This window comes from Leptonotus elevatus, chromosome 16 (genome assembly GCF_054856555.1).
Source record: "Leptonotus elevatus isolate MCC_2025b chromosome 16, RoL_Lele_1.0, whole genome shotgun sequence".
Lineage (NCBI taxonomy): Eukaryota > Metazoa > Chordata > Actinopteri > Syngnathiformes > Syngnathidae > Leptonotus > Leptonotus elevatus.
The window spans coordinates 8,141,023-8,165,851 of record NC_141254.1 but is presented as its reverse complement, the minus strand read 5'-3'; the positions used below and the strand labels follow the sequence as shown (position 1 = coordinate 8,165,851).

Below are 24,829 nucleotides of genomic sequence, written 5' to 3'. Positions count from 1 at the left end.
ACAGACATGCAGGCAGGTACATAAAAAAATAAATATATATATATATATATATATATATATATATATATATATATATATATATATATATATATATAACAAAAACACTGGTTAAAGAATGTGTTACAAATGTTTATTTTTTCAGGATCGCAATTATAACAGTTCATATTTCAAATACATGAGAAACAACTGTAGTATAAAAAAACGTAATTTCAAAACAACATTAGCAATAAAGTTAATCTTTAGTTACACGCTAATGGAACAAAAGCGTTGAAGAAAAATTAAGATATCATTTTGATATGAAGAGAGCTTTTTTTGTTTAGTTCTTTGTATGTTGATGTCATTTAATGCAGTCTCATCAGGAATCGAAATAGCAATAAATATCAACCAGATATCGCCAAGTATATTTTTCATTCAACGGGCTGGCGTGGAGGAGGTTCTCACTCAGCTTGTTTGTAAACCACTGCAATGACCAACAGATCCCTGTAGATGGCGGCATTGCACTGCTTCTCTTTGCTTTGGATTTGAGAGCAGCACAGCTTTTGAGTATAAAGATACAAATCAGGCGGTTATTAAAGTGGTTAATATGTCAATGGCAGTCATTGAGCTACAGACGTCTTTAAGACCATTGTCTAAGCGCAGCCAAACGACAAAAGGGTTTTAGTTATCTATTTGTCGCCGCAGTCGGAGCACAGGATGTCCCGGCCCTTAGCTACGAAGGGTTTTTTCGCCAAGCTGAGGGAGCAGCGCTTACAGTTGAAGCAGTATTCGTGCCAGGAGCTTCCCTCGTAGCTCACCACGTTCACACCTTTGCCAAAACCTGAGCGGAGAGGAAATTTTTTTTTAAAAATTAAAAAATTAAAAATCACTTTTACAACATCCTACATTTTCAACTGGTGAATATGTTCGGACATGTTGGGAGCTACAGCATTTAAATACATTCGAACATACTCACTAATACGTTCAAACGTACCTTTAGGCTAAATGCTACAAACATTGCATATTTTCCCATAATGCCACACGGTATTATGGCAAAATATGCTATGCTTGTAGCATTTAGCCTACAAGTTCATTCAAAAGTATTAGCGAGTATGTTCGAACCGTTGCTGTGGTGAGTATGTTTCCCTTATGCATAATAATAATAATATTTTTTCCTAATGTCAAATATGTGCCTTGGCTCAATGAAGGTTTCTTAAACCCAGTCAAATATTGAACGGAGGCAAAAAAAATAAAAAAATGAACCTGTGATGGCCATTTGGCAGCCGCTGCATTTCTTGGCCACGTTGCTCTTGTAGCAGTCGACGCAGAAGACCTGGTGCTGGTGTGTGGTGAAGCTGGACCCGGCCAGAGGTTTGGAGCAGGAGCTGCAGACGAAACAGTGGCCGTGCCAGGGCTGCTCCTGGTAGTTGACTCCGCCGGAAATAATCGGCTACAAAACAATTAACGGACGTCACTTTTGGATTGCCGCTTTGTCTCCGTTTGCTCAATTACCTTTTTGCAGGAGACGCAGATCTTGGCAAACTTGTTGTCGTAGCAGGGGTTGCAGTAGACGTCGCTTCCTTTGGCGATGAAGCTGTGCGACGCCATTGGTCGCTTGCAGTGGCAGCAGGTGAAACACTGGTCGTGGAACGAGTTGCCTTTGTACTCCACGCTCTCCGTGCCTGCACATCACCGTGACACATCGCGGGTCAAACAATGAATGGGAACGCCTTTCAGCCGTTGCTCCCTCCAATCCCAAAATTTGATGTGTTTTATAATGTTAAAAAAAAAATGCACAAAAACATACAGTAACGATGTCTACTTTCTTATTCAATTCACTGCATATTGTATTTATAAGACACCCATGAACTCAAACACATTTTTCGCCTTAAGTCCACCTAGCTTGACGCCAACAAGCAATGCAAAACGCCATAGACGAGCTAACAAATAGCATGAGTGTGGCACCCGTTCTGCAACAAATGCTGACAACATTCAATATACATTATTCACAAAAAAACAGGGAGTAAATGGGGGGGGGGGGCAAATTCTATTTAAAAAAAGAAAAATAACTAAATATTAATAATTATTGAACAAAAATGGAAAAAAAATCAAACGTGCAACTTTGCTCGTGAATATGCATCAACTGTAGGTTTATGTTGTAATACCACCATTTACCACTAGATGGCAGATATGGCTTAGTTGCACTTATACTGCCCTAATGTGAATATTTTTTGTGGATTTGAAATAATATGCAGGACAAACATAGTACCTCAATAATATTAACATTTTGAGTTTGCTGATTTTTGTGAAAAAACGCATAAAATGAATTCTTGCGCTTTATGTTTTCTTTTTCCTTTTCACTGGAAAGAAACAAAGTTATGAAAAAGGATATATTAGAGCACATATTTTGTCCATATTCTGTATTATCCTGCCCCCTGGTGGCCACACACCACAAGACATCACAATGTCCATTGAATTGAAGCAAAGAAATGTGTCCAAAACTATCCATTTACATCATTTTTGCATGTTTTTTAGTGAAGTACAACATTTTAGAGTACTATTTTCTTTAAAAATAAATAAATAAATAAATAAATAAAACATTCCAAAACCTTTGTGTTGCTTCCTACCAGCGAGGATGGGTTTATAGCAGACATAGCATCGTGGCGCCTCTTCTCTGGAGCAGCACTTTCCACACAGGATGCGCTCATCCTTGGTGGTGAACGGCTCCTTGGCCAGCGGCTTGTAGCACTTGGCGCACCGGAAGCAGTCCTCGTGCCAGTGGCGGCCCTTGTGGCTCAGCTCCTGACGAGAGTCGGCCGGCGTCACACGACATCCGGGTGCCAAATAATACGGCATGCACGCGAGAGGACGTGTGGACAGGACACCTTGGATTCCACGGAGATGGGTCGGTGGCACTCGACGCAGCTGTTGGCGCAGAACTTGGTGTGACAGCGCACGCACGCCGGCCGGCCCTCGTTGCGCACGAACCTCCTGCCGCCGAGGTCCTCGCGACAGTAGAAACACTGCACGCTGGCTGACATTTTTTTTTTATCTCTGAAGTGGCGGCAAAAACAAAGGAGGTATTTTTTTCTGACAAAAAAATTACCCAGTGTTGGCTTTACATCAAAACAAATTAAGAACAACATTTGATTGTAAATTAACGTGTATTACAGCAGTGTGTCATTATTTAAAATATGATAACAATGGTTAAGATTTTGGAAAATTTTAAAGTACAAAAAAGTCAAATAGTGTACCACAATAATGAAAAGACACGTCACGTCTTGATTAATGCTAACAAGCACCTCTAGAGGGCGACAACGATTTTGTTACTGAACGCCAGACAGTGTGACTTGTTAATAAATAAATAAAAATTTAAGTGTAATTTTGTAGCATTTCATACACACGTGTGGTTGACCATATTTAAAAAACACACACACAAATAATGAGCCACACTGAGTCATTAAAAGTGAGTTAACAATGAAATTGAATGCTGTTGGGTGCGCCTGGTGAGATGAAAAGTGGGTGTGGAATTGAATGTAGCACGTTTCCAACAAGGTCATTCCAAGTGCAGGAATGCTGTGTGCTTATTTTCACTTTCTGGCCGGTGCTCCAATTTATGCGCCAAACTAAATGAGATGTTTCTCAGCCACAGACTAGTGTGATGTACCAACTGCAGCCAACAGAGGGCAGTGTACACCCGGCCCATACTTCAACTCAACCCGATTATTCAACATTATGAAATATTATTAAGGCCGGTTGTTCTTTTGAGTTTAGGTAGTTTAGATATCAATGAATAATTGTGTTTATTAATCACGATTTCAACATCAAATCAATTTTCCCCATAATCGTCCAGCCATAAGAAGAAATTATAAAAATGCCATCGCTGACATATGGACGGTATCAGGTTCCCACGGGCCAATCGTCAACAATTCGCCTTAAGTACACTAACGTGTGAGAGTGAACATGTACGTGATGGATATGTGTGAATATTCACTGTATGCTCACATGGAGAGGTGATCGCATAAAGGAATGCTTGCTATGGCGCATGTGGTCAGATCTGGATTGCAGACGCGGAAACGCACACACAAGTGCACTCACACAGAAAACACAAAGCCACTCCCAAGAAAACAAAAACTCACAAACCTCGTGGTGAGCTGAATGCCAGGCTGCCAGCAGACTCACAAGGTTTTCCTCTTTTCATAGAAATGTGACGGAAATGCTACAAAAGCATTTCAAAACGTTTCTTTTCCTCAACGGTGTCTCTAAAAGTTGGTTTACTATAATTGTACAATTGTGACATGTCAACGTAGCTTAGCTTAGCGAGTGTCAAAATGATGCCTGTCTAAACCTTTCAGATAAGTGTGAACTTGAAGAAAAATATCACGGCAATGGAGCAACAGAAAATAGTGTCCAGTCGCCTCAAAACAGAAAAAAAAAGTATTTAATATAGATAATAAATTGATATGGAAAGAAGTGGCGGCCATGTTGGCAGGGGCAACTTTCCCATCAAAACAATGTATGGACAGAGGTGGTGGCCATGTTGGCAGGGGGGAAGAGTCCCTTCAAATGTTACAGAAAATAGACATTAGCTTAGCATCCGCAGCCTGTTGAATCGAGTTACTTAGTAAATCTGAGTACATGTTTGTTGGTCATGCTATTTTTGTTAGAGTGCAGAGTACAAAAACAATAATTTTGTACTTTGTTGTTTTTATCCCACAGGAAAAAGTAAGGGGATGTACCGGACAACTGGCTCTACTGGATGAGTCCTTTCTCCAATTAGTCTGCTAAATGAGTTTCCAGTGTAAATTCAATAGCTGCCTGCGGGCCTAATGTTAAGTGTGGTGTAATTCTTTATTGTTGTGCAGATTCCCTGAAGAATGTCATTAGAGCTTTTATTAAGGCGCCTGCAAACACTTCAATTGTGATATAAATTGCACGGCATGACTTCTTCAAACTTGCCCATTCGGCTACAAAATTAACTTCCTGCTTTCGGACCCCCTACCTGTTGTTTTTGTTTCCCCGCAAAACTGTGCAGACCAAACGCAATCACAGTCTACAGCCACACAAAGAGGTTGAGAACTTGATATATGACAACACCTACAGTATCTGATGGGAACTCTTTGCTAACAGGAAGCCAGCCGGGAATTCCGCGCAGGTCGGAAGGAAAAATAAATCACGTTTGGGTGACATAAGCTGACAAGTCTCAACTTTTGTCCTCCCCCTCTTGTCATAATAAAGCCTGTTTTTAGGGCCGATAGCTATCATTATCATGCGCAGCTAAGTGCTAATGAAAAACTCCCAAGTGAGTGTGCCAGCATGTGTGGTCCTCCTGCTTGCTTGTATTCAGGAGGTAAAAAAAAAAAAAAAGTGGCAAGAAAATGACGTGGTGGACTCTTTTGTATTTTCCTACTTGGGCATGGAATGGTTGGAAATATTGATACAGGATACGTGTTGGACTTGGAACGGAAGTTTGTCGTCATGTCTGAGCAACCTGAGAGTACAACGACATGAAATTCACAGCCACCCCGAGCCATCTGACGCCGTACGGACTTTTCACATTTGTCTGCACGACATCTGTGTCGGGCCCGCGTCTTGTTGGCATGAGCTTATCGGCCAAGAATGTGCTGGAACACACAGAAACAGGAAGTCTGCATCGCAAGAGTGTTGGCACGGTGAAACGCACAAACCAACGCAATTTTTTTTTATCATATTGTGAAATATTATTACCATATTGCAGGAAATATTTATGCAGTTTATTTTTACATTTCTTCAAATAATTATCTAGGCAGGGTGTGTTTACTCAACTGCAGATGGACGAGGCGTCTATTAGAGGGTGGGATTTAATTTGGGTTACATCACTGTATGTAAGACTGGAAGGGAGGCTTTTATTTTTATAAAATTATCATTTTGAATAATAATGATGTTTCAGACCAATACAAGTAATACTCCCCCAAAAATGACCTTTATATCCCAATACAGCATTTTTCAGTAAAATTGTATGAAATTAATGGCCATTTTCTATTCTTCTGATTTCTAATGACTAGTTCCTGATCGTAAACCAGCCTCAAGTATCGATATTTTGAAACAAGGACATGTATCGGCCCGATACCAATGCCTGGTATCTGTACTCGCCCATTTCCACAAATTGTGTCTGTAATATTTATTACAATAATTAAAATGGAGGATTAGGGCTCACTTTTGGTTTGCTTTTTGTCAAGCTTTATATGTTGAAAAATAATTGTAGATTTTTTAAATTACTAAATAAATTGACATTTATTACCACAAACAACAGAACAAAAGTAGCAAATATGTGTACTGGTATTGATTCCCAGGTACCGACGTGAAAGACGTCCGTCCATCCCTACATACCACCGCAAAAGCTTAAACATCAGTTAAAAATGGTGGACTCAGACAATGATGGCAAAATGTTCACTATCTGCCAATCTACAGAGAAGTACCAGTACTAAAAGTATGTAGTATCGCTTCATTTTCCCCAGCTTGGTATCGAGGTACTTTCATAGTATCAGTACACCATGCGGCCTTACTTCCTATTCTAACAAAAACTAACAACTATGACACAATATGTTTAATATCAGGTTTGGCTCAACACTACTTTTCCATAAACGTATTTATATATTTGTCACCGACAAGACAAATTCCAGCAAGTGAAAGGAAAGAAGGCAAAAAGAGCGGCAAAGACTTTAGCAGCTGTCTATTAGCAATTTCCTTTTGCGGTAATATCCTCGACGTTCTCCGCGTGTGCGTGCTCGCCGCCCGTCGCGACGTCAGCCTCACCATAAGAGAAAAAGGAAGGCCTTTGAAACATCACAACATGAGCCACTGCAACTAGACTGTCGTGAGGGATTTCAAAGCGCACAAACCATTCCGCATAAATCTACAACACACTAAACACTGCTGCCAAGCACAAAGAAAAACAAAATGTCCTCTTGGAACAGCAGATGATTTAAGCGTTTAAGCAGAAAGTTGGACGCGCTCGCACATTCAGGAGAAAGTCTTGGAAGGGGACGTTGGTGAGGCCTGCACAACAACTTTGCTCATCCGAGGCAACCATTTTCACAGTTTGCGCAAAAAGCTTGCCAGGATATATTTCAAAAAATCCAGCCAAATGCTTGCTTCAAGCGGTTTCCTTGCCACTTTCAGTGCAGTAAAACGAGACATAAAATAAAGAATTGACACGTTTATCGAACATAACGCAGGACAATTTGAATGATTTTGGAAAATATTTGTGATTTTTTTTTTTTACCCTCATATTACGATTGCAATTTATAATGCAATTATTTTTTTCTAAGTCCTCTTCCCATTTTTTTAAACAAACACAAGCAAGAAACCATATCAAATAAATGTTTTGGGTATGTTTTGTTAGGCTTATGCTAAGTAAGCAGTTAATATGAAAGACATTATGTTATATAGACTTTGATTTGTGGTCTTTTAAGTGTTCACTACAACAATTTTACAAAATTCTACCAAACAAGTGTGGCGTGAACATAAGTCAGCAAGTCTTAAATCAGATTACAACAATAATGCAAACAAATGTGCCTTTATCACTTCAAATTTTCCTGTTTAAAAAACTAAACAACCCTGATTTTAAATACAGAATCTTGAGACAAATGGCAGAGCAAAATACAAATGTTTTTGGTGACATTTTTCTCAACTGTATTTGACCATAATCCATTCTGCGTTTATGGTAGCTTGGCTCTATACATGCCAAAAATATTTTTTTCTAAACCCAGTGGCTACACTTACAAGACTATAATCCACTCCACATGCTTTTTTTTTCTTTTTTTTAATGCGGCTATTCTGGACCTCTTGAAAATGAAAACGTGCTTGACCTTAATCTTGTCCCATCATCACCGCTGCCTCCACTTGACAATGAAAGCTCCATAAAATGATTCACACTTGTTTGTATTCGTTGGCGCGAAGCTCAAGAAAATGGATAAAGTTTTACGAGGCAGTGATGTCGTTTACTCTGCTGTACTTTAACCTTTCAAACTGGCACCAGCTTTGAGGCTGAGCGTGAATGCAGTATCACTGCTGCTGACTGCAAGGCATTCATGTTCATACTATTTTTTTTTTATTTGCATGGTTGTTGCAACAAGTTCTTGAAGAGTTTCCCCAAAAATGACTTCATGTCCAGTACAAAAAATAAATTGCTGTACAGGAATGTTAATTGACCTTTGTGAGCATTTTCTTGGCCTCGACACTTCGATTGGTGAATGAGGAGAAGAGGAAACTTGCTAACTGGAAACAGATTGCAAGGCTTCCAAAAGTCAAACACACAAACGCGCGCGCGCGCGCACACACACACACACACACACACACACAAACACACACTTGCAGAATTACTTACAGAGACAACGCCCATGAAACTTTAAAGGCTTGACTTCTCTTTGAATTTGGGAGATTTTTTTGCAAGGCAAGTCTGTAAAAATAAAATTAAAAAATCATCATCAGAGAGCACTCCATTATTTCCAAATAACACACATGCGGCAAATTGTTCTCATCTATTTATGAATATTAATAATCTGACGTCACACGCCAGTACGTTCCATTAGACGCACACTTTTCTGACAGAAAAAAAATCGTTAGTTTAGTATCAAGTTTAGTATTATTATTCTTCCGAACATGTTTTTTTTTTCTCACCCAGGTCCTCCATCTTACCGGGTGAAGGTCGAGTCGCGTGGCCGCGGATGCGCGTCTGGCTGTGGCTGTCGACGAGAGGCGGGACTCGGTGCTAACTTCGCACCTCCGGCTTCACCCTAAACACGTCTGCTGCTTGCTGGCTTCGTTTGCTACAATTAAACAACGAAGAGGAGACCGGAAAGTTGCTGGCCAGCTTCAAAATAAAACCGAAATACGACTTCCTTCAACTTTCAAAATAAAACTTTGAAATGATACAAGCATCCCCGCCACAAAAATAGGCTACTAATTTAAGTGTCCTAAAAATTACTTACTTTTGCATTACTCTAATACCAAGTGTGCTGAGAAAGACAAAGAAAATTAAATATCAGTAAAAATGTAAAATACATATATTTCTGGTCTTATAAATGTTTAATATGTATGTTTTTGGAATGCAAGCGGAAGTCAGAGAACCCAGGATTCAAACCCAGAAACTCAAAACTGTGAGGCAAATGTGTTAACCAAACCTCTCGTCCACCATGCTGCACAGCTTCATAACATTTTTTATTTTATTTTTAAAGCTGTTCACATGGCTACATTAATTGTTAAATTAAAGATTCATGACTGTAAGTAGAATATGAACGACCGAGATGTGTGCACTCATTTTGCAGCTATTTTGGTCATTTAGTCAACTGTATAGCAAATTCTCGGAGAAAGCATTGATGAATCACAGATTTGTGCATCAGATGTTCGCATGCATAATTTAAGCACAAATTTGTACATACTGAACTCACCTGAGTTTAAGATGCATTCTAGCAAATTCCGAGGAGCAACCTGTAATCTAGTTGTAGTGAACTGCACTGCGTCATACTAAGATATATAGTTTTTTATTTTTTTAAATATAATTTGGTGAACTTATTGAGCTCCAAGAGAGGGATAAAACATTGCCAACACACAACGGATGACCTCACTCCATCAAAATACACTCCCAGGATGAGAAGAAACAATGTGCCGTCTTTGACATTTATTTCTGGTACATTTGCAAGTTGCCAGACAGGAGACCAAAAATATAGAATGACAGAACAGGAGGGAAGAAGTCAGTCAAATATTAGATCACATTTCATAGAAACAATTTTTTTTTCACATATAAACACATTTCTTTCATGGCCACAAAATCCAGTGTTCAACCTCTACAAACGGCAGAATCAGACTTCTTTTTCCAAAATAGATTTAGGTTGTGGTGTGATCACCATGACAATAGCAGTATAAATTAAATCTGAATGTTTATTAAATCATTTACACGCGATGCAAATTGTGTGGACGATTGTTGTAGAAAAGCTTAATTATGAATACTGCTTCAAACAAAATCAAAACAAAAAACTTTTCCGAGAGATTAAATAGTTATCGGAGTAGCGCATATTAAAGACAAAAGACACTCTTACGGTGTTGACCAGCCTGCTCGGCGCAAAGACGACAGGACGAGTTTCATCCACCAAACTACAGAGATGTGCAAAAAGCAGACGAGTGGCTGAGAAAGAAACTTTTCAATCGTTCCAGCAGTCATTCCATTACACTTTTGCGAAATACTTCGAGACGTCTCAAAAACCACCTCGTGAGAGCGTAAAAACGTTTTTGTGATATTTGAGAGTTTTTTCGAAAATCATGCGTTTCCATTACTTGCTTTTGCGCAAAACTGAGGGTAATGGAAACACACCTGCTGGAACCTCCAAAGTCCAACACAAGACAAGTCAGAACTGCTTTAGGATCATTGTTTGTGATATATTGATGGTTTTTGATCACTGTCATGCTAGTCATTAGCTACATGCTATTTACATTGCAATCTTCTCGTTGAAATTTGTGCATGTAATTCATATTAAATTCCGCTCATTTTGTACTGAGCTGCCAGACGCTTTTCCTTTAGTTATCATCACACATGTTGCCATCACAAAAGCGCGACAGAGCCTTTGAAAGGGAATTGGCAAATCTTTCTTCCGCAACATTTTGGGTTAACTCAATTGGTTTAACTTTGGAGGTTCCACCGTTTGAAAATTCCAAGTAAGTATCGGTACGGTAATGTATACTCTACAATTCAGTAAACCTTACACTGTTGTACAACGCTTTTAGTTCTGATGACATTTTGTTCATCCCAGTTACACTTAAAAATGAATGAAACCAAATGCACTGTTCATGTTCAACGTCAATCAGCGCACCGAGTGTCAATCAAAATGATCACCTGACCTGCACAAATCAAATGTACAAATCTTCACCGAGGACTTCAATTCACATTTTAGGCACTTGAATTCACAATAGTTGAGACTGCCCTCATCCCAAAGACATGGCAGTGTGTGTGTGTGTGTGTGTGTGTGTGTGTGTGTGTGTGTGTGTGTGTGTGTCAATCCGATTAGCAGACTTTTTTTTTTCTCAGTCACATGCTTGTAAATGACGTTCACGGGGGAAGCTCTCATCGTAAGAGGCATCTTGCTACATCACACAAACAATTTCTTTTTACACACAGACACAGTTAGGAAACTTTCTGAATCATAATCACCCCCCCCCCCCCCCCCCCCCCACGTCCCTACATTCGTACCTCACGTGGGATGACTAGGTCGCGGTGTGTATCGCCACTGAAATCATAATAAAGAAACATCAAATCACATAGCAAATAAATAAGTCAATAAATAAATCCATGTGTGGAAGTTTTTATGTAGCTTCGCCTCTCTAAGCACTGACTCGGCATCCGCGAGCGTACATGGATGGACAGTACCTGACCTGGCGTGTGGCGAGTTCACGTCCGAGCCTAGTCACCAAGATACTCCTCGCAAAATCCTCACATAGCTGACGCGCGGACCTGTCCACGTGAAGATTTGAAGCGAAGAGAAACACGTGAACGCAGATGATTATTCCAGTCGTTAAAAAGGGAATACAGTGGCTGTAATTACGTGACCGAACAGTTTGTGCAGGTTCGGTGGGTTGGTCATGCGGCACAACATGCGTTGGGTCTGTGAAGCAAGAAAAGTACAATTGCAGAAAAGGATTTAGCAGCATTCAAGACGTCCGTTTAGTTTTCAGTCAGGTGGCGAGTTAATTGAAGGAGAGTTGCTTGATCAAATAACGCTAGCAAAGAAAAGAAGGGGAAAAAAAGTGCTGAATTTGTCCAATTGTACGATGCCATATTAGGGCCACATATAAGTATATATCTTATTTAGAGGGGGTTAATATTCTTTAAAAAAAACGTTATAAAGTGGCAGATTTGCGAGTGAAAAACTCGGAAACTTGCGAGAAATACACGTAGCGTAGTTATTGTCTGGACGAGGTGCTGGATTTTGTCCACCAGGAGTTAACGTAAAGATTCGTTGGTGGGTAATGAAACACCGTTTCTAAAATGAAAAGGCAGGATGGAGACAATTTCTCCTTAATTTAAACTTTACTCGCGACAGCTAGAGCGACCACACTTCCTAATCACCTATCAGCTGACTTAACACTAACCAATCAGAAGCTAGCATTTTTTAGGTAAATGCAAGTGAATGATGGAGATAAGCAGATTCGACATATCACCTCAGCTACTTGTACAACAAATTGCCAAAATGTATGAATGTGTAAATTATAATTCTGGAAACATAAATGTACAAGTAATTTAACAAATTAACTTAAATGCTAGATCCTCAGGGTGTGGACCTTCGCAAAGCGAGGCATCCTCGCCGCTGGCAGTAGACACAACACTTCAAAGTACGAATGCTTAACCAGATAAAATCAATTACTATCCCTTTATTTTTTAAAAACTGACCAAAAAGTATTGGCACAAACATCCGAGTAGTATGCTACGTGTATTTAAAAAAAAAAAAAAATTCTCGCAAATCTGCTACTTTATAAAGTTGCAAATTTGTGAATTTGTCTTGGAATACGGAAGCATCTAAAAAAAATTATTTATACGTGGCCCTAATATGCCGTCGTACAATTGAAAGTGAACAATGGGAGACAAAAAAAAACAAAAAAACAAAAAGAAGTTGGGTGACGTTTTCCATGATGACAACATCCCGCCAGTGCAAACCTTTTCTCACAGTCTGTGCCTACGAGGATCCGAGCGGGGCGGGGAGGGCGGCGGGGGCAGGGTGACGGTGGTTGGGGGATCGGCCGGGTCGTTCATGGGCAGGACCAGGCGGGTGCCTCGGATGGCCACCTCCTGCTCGGCCAGCGCTAGTTCGTGATCCAGGCCCTCGGCGGCGCCGCCGGACGGCCGGTGGCGCTTGACGCCGCTGGAGCCCGAGCCGTCCGTGCTGACGGTGACGTCGGCGTACATGGAGCCGACGCTGGCGTCGCTCAGGATGAAGTCCGAGTCGTCGTCGTGGAGCGGCCCTTCGTTCTGGGGGGCCAGTAACAAAATCATTTCAAGGACTTGAAATCCAACATCTAAGCACTTTTCCCTTCACAAATTTCCGAACCTCGTACGCTTGCGGGCTGGTGAGGCACCGCGCCAGTGGCCCGCAACAGGCGGGCAGGGTGGCGGTGAGAGGGGGGCCACTGTGCGTCAGGAGGGGTTTTAGGTAGCTGCACAAAAGGTGTCAAGGACCTTGAACATTTGAAAAAAATGCAAAAATAACCATAAAATGATACTAATGCCTAACAAGTGCATAAGTGTTTTGTTTTTTTATCCTACCCCACTGATGGAAGTTTTCGGAGAAGTTAAGGAACATGCTCCTCAAAAGTCCACAAAATGACATGTGATGTGCCACAGGGATACATTTTAGGCCCTTGTTGTTTACTTGTATATCGTTGGCGTTGAACTGAAATCTCTTAAGTCACAATTTGATTATTTTCATAAAAATAAAAAAAATCTATAGTACTGGTCAACCCACACGTGAGCGTTATTGTTACAAATAAATGAACAACCTAGTGTTGATGAGTGGTGGGAGGGGCTTGATTTGAACCACTTTGTTTTGCATTTTATGTATGAAAAGAAAAGTTCAATTGATAAATAGTGTGTGTGAGGTGGCTTCCAGTGTCTCTCGCAAATACTTTAAAATGATAAAAAAATAATAATTATGAAACGACCAGTTCACATCCACATGAAAGGATACTTGTGATCAAAGTTGTACCAGATCCTGAAGGGCCAGGCACTCTCATGCTTGGTGTTCCTCCTCTGGGAGCCGTCCAGCATTCCTGAACCCTGTCAGGCACAACATTCCCTCACTTTAATTTTTTTAATTTGACAATGGAAAACCAATAGATGATACTTACCGGGTGGTCTTGATCAGAGTCCACACCCACGCTGAGAGGGAAGAAGAAGAAAAAACAAAACAGTAAAGTAACTTTGGAGTGGGCAAATAAACTACAGCTAGGGAGACGTCCTCAATTGTGGCCCTTACGGAATGCTCATGAAGGACAACATGGGCATGGTGCCGCCCCCGCAGATCCAGACGGTGAAGAAGACGATCAGCAAGGTGGTGGAGAACATCATCTGGCGGGCGTAGGTGGCCGTGTCTCGGATGGACAGCGCGAATGTCATCGCCCCGCGCAGTCCTACAGGACAAGTGACAAAAAATGTATAGAAATAGATCAGGTGTCGGGAACCGACCACCTATGGTCAATAGGTGCGGCTCAAGAAACTAGATTACTGTGCTAAACTTCTTTTATTACAGCAGTTCAATTTAAAAAGGGAAATCCGTATTATAAAGAGTCGCTACTTCATGATTCAATTTTTAACATCAAATGCTCTCATGGTATTACTGTATATAAAAGGTGTAGGTCAACACATTTGAATATGGTAGACTACAAAGTTAATACAAATATATCCATGCAGAAAATACCCAAACCCACGTGCCACTCTAAAAATAAATTAAACCTTTAGAAATACTGTTATGAAAAGCTCAACAATATTACACCCCACAAATAATGGATAAGAATAAACATTTGCAATTGTGCACTTGCGATGCAGTTTTCAGGTTACCCTGTCATTCAATATCTTAAACAACACTTCCCTCTGCTGGAGCAAAGCGGCACAGTCAGATTGTGAGCCATTTACTCACAGCTAGTAGTGGGAAACAATGCTACTATGACAGTTGTTCTACGAGTGTGCTGAACTATCTTACAAACAAGGACAAATGGCCTACGAGTGGACTTTAAGTTGGATCTCAATGATATTGAATTCACGTCCAAATTGCTTCCCATATCCTACTACTTCTGACCTGCCCAAATTTTTTTTTTAAATAGCAATAGCTGTTAATACTTTTTTTTTTCTGTATCTGTTTTTGGCCCAGTATAAAATGGCCAGTGGGTGTGGACCACATTCTATGACAACATACCTGCAAACATCATGACGTGCTGGAAATTAGACCTGATCTTGTTCTTGCGGCCCAGGTTGAGCAGGAAAGACAACGGGTAAATGTTTGCTGCCCGGCCCAAGAACACTGCTATCTGAAGTCGTATTTGGGTCAAGGTTGAAGAGTGAGAAAGGTATGCAGAAGGACGGGGAACAAAATCATGGAAGTAACGTCACAAGTGCGTACGTCTAAATTCACACTGCATAGTTCAAGTGAAATAATTCAGGTTTTCTGGTGAAAGCTGACGTAATTGTAGTATTTGGCATGGCAGCATAACCTGAAAAAAAAAATGTACAGAATCAAATATATTTTGATCAAAACTGAGCTTTTTTTTTTTTATGTATCGGATGTGCCGATGCAAGTCAATGCAGATTAGATTTACTGCGCCTTGTGAGCTTGATGTAGAAAATCCCATCACTTAGTGACCTATACTGTGCACACCCATGTTTGCATCAAATCATGAGTAACAGCCTGTCATTAGCGTGCTTTCCAGGGGACAAATTAGCAACAACAGTACATTTTTGGGTGAAAAACTGCAGTTTGTTTCCTGTGCTCACGGGCCTTATGTTTGACACCTGTGATCGAGACCAGACATGGGCGAACTACAGCCCCCGTTGGTCGAACTTGTCCAACAACAACAAAAACAACATTCAATCATTCCATCTTTTCCGTGCATTGTTTGGCATGCGTAATCTTGACTAAATCTTAACTATGGCAAAAGTGACAGATCAGACCAGGCATTTATATCTATGGGGAATGTGTGGGAGGATCATATCAGGCCAATGAAACACTACATGATGTTTAACTCTTTGACTGCCAGACGTTTTCAGAAAAGGGATGCTGTGGGTGCCAGCCGATTTAAGCATTTTGACTTATCTTTCAAGGTCCACAGAAAATTTTGTGTTTGGACTATGGAAACACACATACTACCAAATTATTTGTTTCTACCTTATTCCGTTTTTCAGTAATCAATAGAAAATGGTTAGTTTCACCCAAATGCGCTTGTTTTGGACCAAAATACGGAGAAATCAAGCTTTTAGTGAAACGATATTATTTCATGCACTCTAGTGAATTTGACACTTTTTTTTTTCCCCATGAATGATGCCACAAATATCTAAACAGTGCTTTACTTATGTAAAACACTACCACCAACAATGAAAAAGTGTTTTTTGATAGCAAAATACGTTTATTTACATTCAAGAGTGTAACAATTTGACACAACAATTTGGCAAACTATTTACAAATGTGTGCAACTGTGGTACTATTTACAATTATGTGGATGTTTCAACGACAGTTTTTCTTTTTGTGTAACACTCCCATGCGTGCAAGGAGACGCAACAGGATTTGCACAACAGATTAGTTTCACTGCGATTGCCTCTTCGCGTGCAGACGCTACTCTTTCTTGCCGGCCGTTTTTTCCGGGGAATAGCAAGTATATACTGCAGTGTGTGTTTGGCCATGTTGCCATCAAATCTACTATCAGGATCATGATACGGTTACGTTACGGTGGTGCTACGTCTGGCTTCCTCATGTCTTTCAGTTCCTATACCGGGTGGTAGATGTTCTGATCCATCTTATCCACTCCATTCATGGTGGCATCGTAGTCCAGAACCAGTGTCTTCTCCGTGATCAGACTGTACCCACTCCTCCGATGAATATGCATTGGACTCGGGGTACTCTCCATCGTCCGATTGAACGACTGCCTGTGCTCGGTTGTGCTCCACGTTTTCCGCCGTTAGCATCGCTAGCCGGTGAGGCTTTATGACGTGGTCATAGCTGCTGCGTCAACGCTTCCAACTTCGGCGTCAAGCTCGGAGTCACCATCATCATCATCGTCGACATCAATGTGCTCTTTAGTATTGGTCGATGCTTTTCGTCTTTGAAATAATTGCTCAAGCGTGAGCTGCTTGCAACCGGTCGCCATTGTTGCTTCATCAGCCATTGTCCCCTCAACACTCTAGCTCCGCCTCACGTCTTCTACTGACGCCCACCCAATCTTGTCCAAAGAGAGTCATCGCTGCCATCTGGGGGCCAAAACTAGTCATTATACTAACTAGATCTGCTTGATACTTTCAGCACAGCTGGCCAAGGCTTTCCTCCACCCGTTTCCAAAAAAAACAGTGAACGTCTTTTAACGTCTTTGGCGCCCCTCCGTAGGATTTTACTAAACGTTATTTCACGTTTGTGGCAGTAAAATAGTTCATATTTAGATTATGTATATCAATCCATTTCCTGAACTGCTTATTCCTCACAAGGGTCATATTATTGTTTATGTTGATGCTTGTGGTTATATTAATGAGCATTAAATGAAGTAATCTGCACATGCAGGTTGTTTCCTGTATTCCATCAGTGTAAACACAGCCATATAGGATATGTGTCACCAGAAATGCACATGGAAATAACACAATTAAAAATATTGAATACAGGTATTCAACTGGAATTGAGCACTTATACCAGCAATGTAAATCCTGCCTACATTCTTAGGTTGGGTGTAGCCTTTAGCTACATGCTATTTATAACCAATTCAATCCCTTGTTGGCTGTTTGATTATGGAAGATTCTATTTGTGTGATAATAATGCACATTCCGAAAAAGATCTTCAAGTCAAGGATACAAATGCGCCGATGATGAACATCGGGTTGAAGACGTGCGACTGAAAGGAGAAGAGCGTCAGGCCCATGTAGGAGAAGATGAAGTTCTCTGCCAGGAAGTTGAGCAGCTCAAACAACTGCGTTGTGACAGGCAGACAAACACACACATGACGTCAAGTGGCTCCGGCATTCTTTGTAGGACAACATGCCCCAGTTGGCGTCCGCTCACCTGCTTGGTTCGATCCTGTGAGTCACGAGACAGATTGTTGAAGGTGTAGTGAGCCTGAGTGATCCCGCAGAACAGCACGGCAACCACGCCTGCATTCACAACATTGCGTTACAGTTGAGCGCAACATGACAACCACGAAACGGTAAGGATGGGAACATGACGGCACCGGTAAAGCCGCAGGCCTCGGCCAACAGGAAGGTGCTCCAGGACATGAGGAAAAAAAGTGCCGTCTCCAGCAAGGGGAAGTCCCTCAGCTTGGTAAACTTGGTCACGTGATGCAAAGTTAAGAGAAATCAGCAATCGCAAGAATAACATCTGGAAGACAAGTCAGGAAGTGCACACATCAAATTGTCGACTTCTGACCTGACTTGACACACAGAAGCAAAAGTAGAGCTGCTCGCTTATGAAGAAAATATTCACCACGATTAATTTGGTAATAATTGAAATCGTCATTAGGAGAATCATTAGTTTTTTGGTACACAACACAAGAAAATGTTTAAACATGTAAAAAATATTAAGATAAATACATTTGTTTGAAACACTATAATTATGCAAGTTCCTTTTGAACCAAACAAGATTGATTTAATTAGTTATTTTAACATTTTAAAAAGTACAAATATATACTTTGAAACAGCTCAAAATGAGTAAAAAAAAATATATATATATATGATTATGCTGATTTTGTAATTGTGGAGTGTAATAATTGAAATTGTAATTTAATTTTGATTAATTGCACGGCCCTAGTTTCCATATTTATTTATTTTAAAATTTAAAAAAATATTAAGACAAATCAATTTGTTTGTAACACCATTTATTTATGCAAATTACTTTTGGACCAAACAAGATGTATTAAATTAGTTATTTTAAAATAAAGAAGGTGCAAATATATACTTTTAAACAACTCAAATGAGTATTAATATTATTTTTATGATTATGCTGATTTTGTAATTGTGGAGTGTAATAATTGAAATTGTAACTGAATTTTGATTCATTGCACAGCGCTAATTTCCACCTGACCCACTTTTTCACATCATGAAATTATTTCAAATACAGTAATTTCTGGACTATAAGCCGCTACTTTTTTCACTTGCTTTGGACCCTACGGCCAATACAAAGGTGCGTCCATCAGATCACAAGGAGGAGCACCATAAAGGATGCGCAAGAGCGCCAGGCAGAGCAAAACAAACCAAGTGAGCCCAAATACAGTAGGAGAGACAGAACAAGAGCGAGACAATTTGCGCCCTCATTATGGAAAAGAAAGTAGCGGAAACCCGGTGCGGTAACATTAAAACACCTGCGGCTTACAGTCGGGTGCGGCTTATATGTATAACAAACTCCAGTATTCCCCAAATTTAGCTAGCGCGGCTTATAGTCAGGTGCGTCTTATAGTACAGAAATTACTGTAAATATTTCCGAAAAAGGTATTCTTAATTATTGCCACTACTTGATGACTGCGTCTGATCTGAAATCAAGTCCAACAAGCACACAAACAGGATTGATTGCATGTTGTGATGACGAGAAGGATATGAGCGCCGTCACCACACCGGTGGCCACGCCGAGTGCAAACGATCCGCTGAAGACGCCCAGGAAGATGCCGAAGGACTTGAGCATGGCCATGGCCTCGAAGCTGTGGCTGTTGTCCCCCGCTGGCTGGTAGGCCACAATGGAGCTGAAGGCCAGACAGACGGAAGAACGCAGTCAGGCGCCAACCACGAGAGAACAAGAAGATGGACCCACATCAGATTAACTTGAACCCATCAATGATTCATAACTTGTGATTAATTAAAGCAGTTTAAAGCATGTAGAGGGGGGGGGGGGTTGATATATGATGGCGGCGTTGTAAACCGAGGACCCCCTATTTGGTAAAAAGAAAAAAAAGAAATCCCAAAGCACTTGCATTAACTGCAGTTTGGATCCAACAGTGATCTAAAAGGAAAAGCAGATCGGTTTGAAATGTGGATATTTCCTCAAATAGTGGCCTCTGTTCAAATTAGTGTTAATTTTGTCAACGAATACTAAAGAAAAATAATTTCGTCAACACACATTTTTCATCTGACTAAAACTAAACTAGACTAAAACCCTCATTAATAAACAATAACTGGGAGTCGGACTAAATCAGTGTGCATTTTCATCGACTAATGAAGACAAGACGAAAATGCACTTCACTTAACAAAAACTGCACTAAAATCTATGGACATTTAGTTCATGAACAAAAACGAGACAAATATTATATGATTTTGTAAAATTTTGTCTCTGCTAATCATGTCTGTGACAGTCAAGTGACACACAGTGACACCCCGCCCTTTCAAATCTTGCAATGCGCACATACAAATGGGACAGACAGGATGCGGATTCACGGAGAAAGGTAAAAAAAAATTAAAAAATTTAAGGAGTAAATCATAGTTATAATTTAACATCAATCAACGGCTATAACGTTCCAACAATAATGTTCATCCGACCGCTAACTAATGCTGGCTAACTTACTAGCTCATAGCATAGAGCAATAGTAGCCACTATAAATGTGTGTCAAATTGTTTTTCATCAAAGAGATGGGAAAAAAAGAGTAAATTATAGTTATAATTTAACATGAATCTTCTTCAATAAATTTTACGCGAAATAGATTTAGATCCAAAATGTTCAACATAATCTGCTGACAAAAAATATACTAATGGGGTGAAATGATTGTCCTGACTAAAACTAGACTAAAACGTTGAAAGTTTTTGTTGACTAAAACTAGACAAATAAAATTATGTTTTTTTGGACTAAAATACTAGATTTTTAGTCAACTAAAAATGGACTAAATAAAAAGGGGATGAGGTTGACTAACTGCGATAAAAACTAACAAGCGTGACTGAAATTGGACTAAAACTGAGACTACATTTTAAAATGGCAGATAAAATTAACACTGGTTCAAATGGACGCCATGTCCCAGTTAATTGCTGGTATGTCATCAAGGGGTGGAAAACCAACTGCCATGTATTGACAAAACAAATCGAATCTCAGGGAACTGTCACACAAAGCCTAAAAAACACAAATGCCCATTAAAATTAACATGGCATTGATTGCTGCATAATTGTAGTTGAATAAATTTAGTAGGGTGGATGATATCAAAAGTGAAAGCCCTGCAGGAAACTTGCTAAGCCAGGCTGGTGGGTCCAGGACGGACTGGGAACCCAAATCGGCTCGGGAAAATATTCATCAACGTGGGCGGGTGCTGTGGATGACGAACGACCCTCACTTAAATAAATGCCTTACCTCAACTAGTCAATTTTCGCTATAGTTTCAATTCTAATTTGGTTCGACAAGCCAAGCAATGAGATATGATTAAAAAAATGAACTAATTGAGAACAGATTTGAATAGATGCAACTCATCTGTATTATGTGATACGCGGAAAGTAACCTAAGCAGGGAACAATTAGCGCTGCCTACAACTGCGTTGCATTATTGAAGAACCACAAATAAAAGAGGCAAAAAAAGACGCCTCCTGTTACAGTTGCAACAATTCTCCCCCCCAAGTGAAAGCCTCCCCTCAAATAGAGGTCGCCTTAAAAAATAAACGCCTGATACTCTTCTCGTGTGCACTTTTTGAGGAAATATGAGTCATCGCGTGCCACACCGCAAGCAAACACAAACACCCGAGCACCCACCGAGGAATGACTGTCTGGTTGTTCGCCAGCCATTCCTGCTCGCCCTCGGGCCGCACAATTCGGGCCCCCCTCCTACTCTGCTTCTCCAAGCGGAGAAGAACGCTGCATGCATACGTACGGGGAGGTGACGAACAACACCGATGGATGGATGGTTGAATGGAAGGCCGGCAGCGGGATGACAGGGACTCGTGTTAGTTCAGTGGAGGATTTGCTGACACGTTTGTTCGTGCACTTGTAGGAGTTTGTGTCGATTGTTCGCCGGGCTGTGGAGGAAACTTACGACGAGAGGACGATGGCCACGGCGTCATTGAGCACGCTCTCCCCAAAAAGTAAAGCATACAGGTCCACGTCCACCTTCAGGTCATTGAAAATGGCCAGCACTGTCACTGCAAGGCAAAAGCGAAGAGAAAAACACGTGAGAACAAGATTTTGGAAAAAGAAAAAGAATACAAGAGCCGTGCCCAAAAAAATCCATTCGCATAAGAATCATGATTCTCATGTACACAATACAATTCAGAATCGATATAAAATGTCCCAAAATCAATTGTATTTTTTTATTTTATACTATTAAAGCTATAAAATCTATAGCTAATTACAACGTCGCAGTTGTGGTCCACGTGCTGTTTTTGTGGAAAAAGGCACTTTCGTTACAATTCAAAACTTAATAAATGGGGAAAAAAAGATACTTTAATGTTTCCATTAGTCATTTTGTCTTGCGAAGGAGTCTATAGATCATGATGATTCTTTGCAATCCAAAGGTTGAAGCAGAAATCATTATCAATCAAATCATTTTGAATCGAAAATTGATTCTGAATCGAATCGCAGACCCAAAAATCTGAATCAGAACGGAATCATGAGACAGTCAAAGATTCCCACCCCGAGTAAATCCACTAAAAAGCTATTCCAAAAATACCAATTAAAAAACACTCTGTGACTCTCTCCATTATATGTCTGTCGGGTCTTGAAAAAGTGAGAAGGTTGATTTTATTTAACTTTTTTATACAATGGTGAAGCTCTCCTATTTATATTACAGTTGGCAATGTGAAAATATTATATATTTTATATATATTGTGTTTTATGATGTTGAAAATCTGAGCCAGGAACTAATTCAAGCAACTACAAGATTTCCTATGTGGGACAAATATATTTTTAAATGAGAACAAAAAAAGAAGTCAAGCAGCAACTTGATTGGTGCTGAGGGGCGATAAGAAAAATCCTTATGCTTCAAAAGATGAAAGATGATTTTTTTAATGCCGGCGTTGTACCCGGGTCTGTCGCAGACACGATGGCTCCGAAGAAGAGGCAGTCGGTGAAGTAAAAATCTCCGGCGAGCTGGCCCACCACTTTCATGAAGGAGACAATTCCATACATGAGGAGCCTAGGCGACATTACAGGAAGACATCACACACTGCCAGGCACGCTCGACTTACAGCTTTTATCAATACGAAGAGACCACTTACCCAATTATAAAGCAGGAAATAACCGTTCCCATGAAAGCGTAGGCCAAGATGGAGCCAATGTTGCGGAAAAAATGTCTCTGACACACACAAGGACAAACATTTATTAATATACCCAACCTACAAGTCAGTCTGAGGTCATATTAATAGTACAAAAACAACACAATGTTGGTGGGCAATCTACAACTTTTCATTACATTAAAGGTTTTTTTTTTGCAAAATAATTTTTTTCATACAGTTTATCACAATACTTTTGTCCACATACGGTCTCTAAAACAGCTAACTTTTAACAACTGTCCTTAAGACCACCTTACCCGTTTGAGACTGTAGCCAGCATGGAAGATGATCGGGGGCAGCAAAATGTTGAAAAAGACTTCTGGGTCAAAAGTCACCTACGGAAATGTAACAGATGATAAATAGTGTTTTAGTCAACTTCGCACAGTTATTCTGTAGTTCTGAAAACTTGAGATTTTTTTGCAATCGGCGAGAGGAATGGATGATGTCATTTTTTTTCTCAGGTTGTCAATCCAGACAAATTTTTGCCTTCAGTGCACAAATACAAGCTTGCTAGAAAATAGATCAAATGCTGCCCATCCCTCCACTCATCCAATTACATTCAGCCACCTCCACGGCCTCCCAGACAGTCGATGTCAAACTCCAACAACATCATTATTATAAAATAATCCATACAAATACAATTATGTACAACCAGAAGTAGTGATTAAATAATCATCAGCAGCAGCAGCATCATAATAATAATGAAAACGTTAAATAGCATAAAAAAGCCATAAATAAAATATAACAAATGATACTTGCCTTTCTCAGCATCTCGTCGTCCTGTACTTGGCGGCCTTTACCGCGGCTGACTTCGCCCTTCAAGGTGTACTCGTAGAATCGCCCGCTGACATTTACCAGCAAGGTGGCAGGACTAGCGTTCACCGCGCAGCCCTGCACCACGTCGCTCATGCTCGGGGGTACGTGCACGCCGAACCGCAGGATCACACCCACCAGAAGGCCTTTCAGTGAGGAAAGAAATACAAAGTCATGGTCAAAGTTTATGTGAACCCATTAGTAGTAGGAATGCTTTGCCGCCATCTTGTGGCATCTATAAGCTATTGCAAACAGAGTGCTTACACTTATTTTTGCACAGTATATCTTACAAGTGTGTGCCACTGCCTACAAGTTTGTTTCATAGAAATATTTACTGCAGTCGACATTTCAAGGTTTAAAAGTACGTGTAGTTGTTTTTCATTAAGTACATTAAGGAAGAATATTGTTTTTCTTATAATTATTTATTTATAAAGGGGGTTAGTTGGGAGCTAATTAACGGCTTTTTCATTCATTTCAAAGGAGCAGTCAAAGTGCTAGGGCTTTCAAATTAGCTTAGTGCTTCAGTATGTGAAGCTAACGCCATCGTTAAGCATCCACTTAGCTCGTTAGCTTAAGACGGTGTGAATTCTTGGTTAGCTGTAGGCTATCGTTTACCATAAATCATAGCAAGTCCCGTTTCGTGCAGGAACCTGAAGCGTCTGTGCTTGAAGAGCCAAATGGTGAGAATGGTGAGTGTCAGCAGCATGATGAAGATGAGCAGGTTGGCACTGTCTTGGCGGTGGCTTTCCTCGGCCAGCCTCTCCGTTGCGACGTTGTCCATCGCGTTGCTCTCCCCTCTCCCGACGAGGACGAAAGACAGCAAGGCCAACGGCATCGGCAGCGACCGCAGCACAGTCGGGAACTTGGCGTCAAGAAGGAGACTTGTTTGCGTCGACGCCATTGTGGCGCTCGCTCGCCTTTCTTGTAGTAGCACAGCGCAATGACCCCGTGACAGACCAAAACAAACGACATCGATTTCCGGCCAGCTGTCAAAATAAAATAAATTCCGGTTATTCAAAATAAGACTCAACGCAGAGATTGCAAAAAATAAAATATTTGTCTATGTTACGTAATAATTTATATATATATATATATATATATATATA

General features: G+C 40.4%; 2 protein-coding genes across 2 annotated transcripts; both read right to left on the bottom strand.

Annotated features, from left to right (window-relative positions):
* Positions 1-116: 116 nt before the first annotated feature.
* On the bottom strand, positions 117-8,726 carry LOC147160592 (four and a half LIM domains protein 1-like). Its single transcript, XM_086098157.1, has 7 exons — positions 8,656-8,726; positions 8,345-8,416; positions 2,862-3,030; positions 2,604-2,778; positions 1,489-1,658; positions 1,240-1,426; positions 117-817 (listed from the first exon to the last, which is right to left on the bottom strand). Exons 3-7 carry the CDS (start codon positions 3,015-3,017, stop codon positions 666-668), a joined length of 840 nt encoding a protein of 279 aa, XP_085954283.1. The 5' UTR covers positions 3,018-3,030; positions 8,345-8,416; positions 8,656-8,726; the 3' UTR covers positions 117-665.
* On the bottom strand, positions 8,345-24,698 carry LOC147160591 (sodium/hydrogen exchanger 6-like). Its single transcript, XM_086098158.1, has 19 exons — positions 24,339-24,698; positions 23,670-23,869; positions 23,168-23,245; positions 22,857-22,933; positions 22,662-22,774; positions 21,677-21,782; positions 21,397-21,498; positions 19,277-19,418; positions 17,916-18,021; positions 17,750-17,838; positions 17,544-17,657; positions 14,913-15,024; positions 13,977-14,130; positions 13,849-13,879; positions 13,689-13,777; positions 13,053-13,158; positions 11,201-12,973; positions 8,656-8,786; positions 8,345-8,416 (listed from the first exon to the last, which is right to left on the bottom strand). Exons 1-17 carry the CDS (start codon positions 24,622-24,624, stop codon positions 12,668-12,670), a joined length of 2,211 nt encoding a protein of 736 aa, XP_085954284.1. The 5' UTR covers positions 24,625-24,698; the 3' UTR covers positions 8,345-8,416; positions 8,656-8,786; positions 11,201-12,667.
* Positions 24,699-24,829: the final 131 nt, after the last annotated feature.